The 3,803-nt window shown below is 37.8% G+C and overlaps 1 protein-coding gene across 2 annotated transcripts; it reads right to left on the bottom strand.

Moving 5' to 3' along the window:
- Positions 1 to 752: 752 nt before the first annotated feature.
- On the bottom strand, positions 753 to 3,521 carry LOC140001015 (cadherin-18-like). Of its 2 annotated transcripts, none has more exons than XM_072032169.1 (2): positions 3,097 to 3,521; positions 753 to 1,501 (listed from the first exon to the last, which is right to left on the bottom strand). In XM_072032169.1, the coding sequence occupies exons 1-2, from the start codon at positions 3,467 to 3,469 to the stop codon at positions 999 to 1,001; spliced, it is 876 nt and encodes a 291-aa protein (XP_071888270.1). In that variant the 5' UTR covers positions 3,470 to 3,521; the 3' UTR covers positions 753 to 998. The 2 variants fall into 2 exon arrangements, with proteins under 2 accessions (XP_071888270.1, XP_071888271.1); XM_072032170.1 differs by having other exon boundaries at positions 753 to 1,489; positions 3,097 to 3,485.
- Between the last annotated feature and the right edge of the window lie 282 nt (positions 3,522 to 3,803).

Genomic DNA, 3,803 nt, shown 5'->3' with positions numbered 1-3,803 from the left:
CTCTATTCCAGTGTCTTACCAGCAGCTCTATTGTGCTTTTAGTTACACTACACACAGAAATAGACACATTATGATTAAGAAATCTGTGTCATAAATGGATTGTTGTTGCTCCTGGATTCAGACTTCAAAAGCTTCATCTATTGATATAAGTGAAGCACGGTGACCCAAACAACTGCATACTGGTGCTGCCATTGTTTTTACTGAAATAACCTATGCTTCATCTGCTTTGCTGCATAAAGTGTACTTTGGATCCATGCCATTTAGATGGTATTCCCATGAAAAGACAAAAAGAAAAAACACACACACTGGAAACAGTTCCTCTAGCACACTGTAGCAGAGCAGCTCTGGGGTTATGGGGTAGAGCCATGTTCGTGATGACAGCTTATGATGCCCTCCCTCTGTTAGCTGGTTAGGGATGAAAAGATTATGAAGGACATAATGAAATTAAATCTTCTCAATGCAACCTGCTAATTCAATAAGATGTCAAAGGACCATTTATTTAAGAGGACAGGTGTGGCTTATCCCTTCTGTTAAAGGAAACTGACTCTTAGGACTTCTCACACTGATAGTAAACCCCACTGGCTACCTCACACTGGGATCACAAGGGCTAGAGCACAGCTAGAAATGCAACATCAAAACCACCTGCAAGAAATTCACTCTTCCATCAGCTATCTTCCTATACAGGCATGACCATAACTTACTATAGCTTGGAGATGTTAAGCATATTGCAATGAAAGTGTCATTGCTTGGCTTTACTTTAGGTACTGTATGGTACCACAGACTTTATTGAGCAATTAAAAAATATACACAAGGGACAATAGCTTCTTTTTTCTGTATTTTTCAAATTTGACTTTCTTCCAATTGGAGAACCCAGTTTCAAATATGAAAAGGGCACTTGTTCTACAGTAACTGTGTACAACTTGCTCAGTTCCAAGTACTGTATTCATTTGTTGTTACTGTTGCTGTCGTTCTATCTCCAGTTGTTCTGGGAATTACAACTAAGTTGTTCTTTCTGATTCTATTTCCCCATAGAGTTCAGCTAGCTTCTTGAACTCAGGCCCCCAGTCACCAAGGTAATTATAATCCTGGTCAGAGTGTGTTGTGACTGAATCCAGAGAGCTGATAGATCCAGCTTCAGATCTATGACCCTCATAGGCATATGTCTGCAGGGAGTCGTACGGGGGCACACTGGGGTCCAAATCAGCCTCTGCCAGTCTTTGTTTAATGAACTCCTGAACATCTACACTGTCAAGGCTTGAAGAGTGATGGTGCCTGGGCGCAGGCTTCACTTCAGGACGAACATCCCTCCGATATTTTAGTTCCTCAGCAGCTGATGGATTACGCAGTGCTGTGATGTCAAATGCTTCTGTGTCTTCTTCCCCACCGCCCTCATCATCGTATGTCACAACATTTTCTCGGACATCTTCTTCTGAAATGATCAAGGGCTCCTTCTTGCTACGTCTTAGGGTGATGAAAAGGACCACAATTGCTAAAGAGAAAACTGCAGATATTAGATTAGGTTTAAGGTTTACATTCAAAGTAAGTAGATATATGCTACAGAAATAGCACATACTAAATCATGAATACAGAGTTGTAATCCTTTCAGGCTAATATTTGCATTCTGATATTATTATGCTGGCCTTCAACTGGAGTATCATTACATCAGGCACATGTTCAATTTGGAAAAGAGCCTACTTATAGTCCTAAGTGAGCACTACCTTTGAGGTATAATGTGTTTGTTACATGAAGATAGATTACTGCATGCCTGGAAATGACCCATGAAATCTATACAGCTGTTTTTTGACATAGCAACCTGCCAAAGCGTAACAGGTAGACAACAGACAACCAAGGGGAAAGTTAATAGTGTTATTGTAAAATTACAAACTTCCAATACAGCCTGGTCTTCCAAAGGGCCAGTAAAAAGCATTCTTCTAGTGTGTATTTGCTCTGTGGGAATTGCTAGTGGTTTTTGAGCCAATAATGAATTCCACTAGTTAGATTATTAGGGATTTCATAAAGAACACAAAAGGGGATAACACCCTTCAGTAAATGAGAAATGAGTAACTAAGGCTGACATTTTTCAGAAGCATTGTTAAGGGCTTTCAGAGCTTCATGAAGACCAATATCCAACATATATATCTAATTAAAATGTATAAGCTTTATTTTTTCTCTTATGAATGTTCAATCTTTTATGATAAAATACAAGATTTAAAACTAATTGTGTTAATATACATTTTAAAACACTTTTTTGATAAAGAAGCTCTGAAGTAAGCTGTGATGAAAGTTGTCTATAGAAAATGTAGAGCATTCAGAAAAAAATCCTCAAAATCTCCTATGTGAGTCACAGTGCAACTCACATTATTTCTTTCCATCTCTATTAGAATGTAGAAAGGCACATGAATAGTACAGGAATATATACCTAGCAAGTTGTCCCCCTGCCACAATAAATAAATAGGTAAATAAATAAATAAATAAATGAACATTAACTAATGAGTAACATTCAAATTGGCCGGGGGGGGGGGGCGGGAGGGGGGGGGGGAGAGAAATAAAAAAAAAAAAGTGGAAAGAAAATGCACTTGCAAGGTCATTTATCTAATGGAGTCATCACATTGTCTCATATGTCCCTTGCCCCTGTGGATTATGCTGTACATTGCTATCAGCTTATCCCACAAAGGTAATTAAGAAATGGCTTTTCTATGGTGCTAATGGTGCTTCCTACAGTGTAATGCATTTCAAAAAGCTTTCCTCATCTCTCTTCTATAATTTTTCACACTGTTCCAGACATGGAATTAGAGTCAGTGGCTTTTTGAAATCTTTCCAAATTACGGAAAAAATTATCTGCAGTGCTAATTACTTGATAACCTCTGAAAAACTATTTATAGTGGATTCCAGGTATTCAATAATGTACTTTAAAGGCATTTTTTCCTATGCATTTTAGCTAAACCTTTCCCCCCTAATCACAGCTATATGTTTCTAATTACCTTCTACTACCAAGCAGCTTCAGGATCAAAAACATGTCACATTAAAAATTTCTGCCCTGTCTCATTCAGACAACCAGTGGAAGGATGGCAGTACTTAATATTGAAAATGACTTACCAAGAAGAATGACAACACAGAGCAGGATTGCAATTAAAGCTCCTGTGCTCAACCCAGCAGAGGAGAGAAAAGCTTCAGCATGGCAAGTTCTCACTCGTCCATCTCTCTCACAAGCACAAACCCTAATTGTGAGAGTACTGCTGCTGCTGAGAGGGGGCACTCCACCATCAGAAATCAAAACCAGGAGGTAATATATATCTTGAGTAGTTCGACTGTATTTCCTTCTTCTTGTCAGTATACTGGCTGTGTTATCTATGGTATCAAAAGAAAAACAGAATATCATCTTAATGAAGCAAAAAAGAAATATGTTATTAATTGTTTGTTTCCTATCCAGTACAAGTATTGGGCACAATCCTAATCTGTGAAAATGCATGATCTAGATTTAAATTTATTGGGAAGCATTTCTGGCCAATGGAAGGTTAAGAGGAGACAGGGCAAAGTAACTAGAATTGCATAAATAAGATTATTTATGCTCATGTCTGAGAGTCTAAGTGAACTTTGGCAAACATTTTGGGCCCAGTTTCCAAGTGTTTTAATCCTATGATATGCTGTGTATGGACACCTGTAAATGTGAATACCTGGAAATCTAAGAATATCTGTTGTGGAATTCATCAACAAAAAGTCATTTTGATTCTCAAATCAATGTTAAAATGTCTTTAATAAAAGTTAAATTAAAACTTTCACATTTTGCTGTTTGTGATCGATTT

This window comes from Anas platyrhynchos, chromosome 36, assembly GCF_047663525.1.
Source record: "Anas platyrhynchos isolate ZD024472 breed Pekin duck chromosome 36, IASCAAS_PekinDuck_T2T, whole genome shotgun sequence".
NCBI classification, from domain to species: domain Eukaryota; kingdom Metazoa; phylum Chordata; class Aves; order Anseriformes; family Anatidae; genus Anas; species Anas platyrhynchos.
The sequence above is the reverse complement of the archived record's forward strand: the minus strand, read 5'-3'. Positions and strand labels throughout refer to the sequence as shown.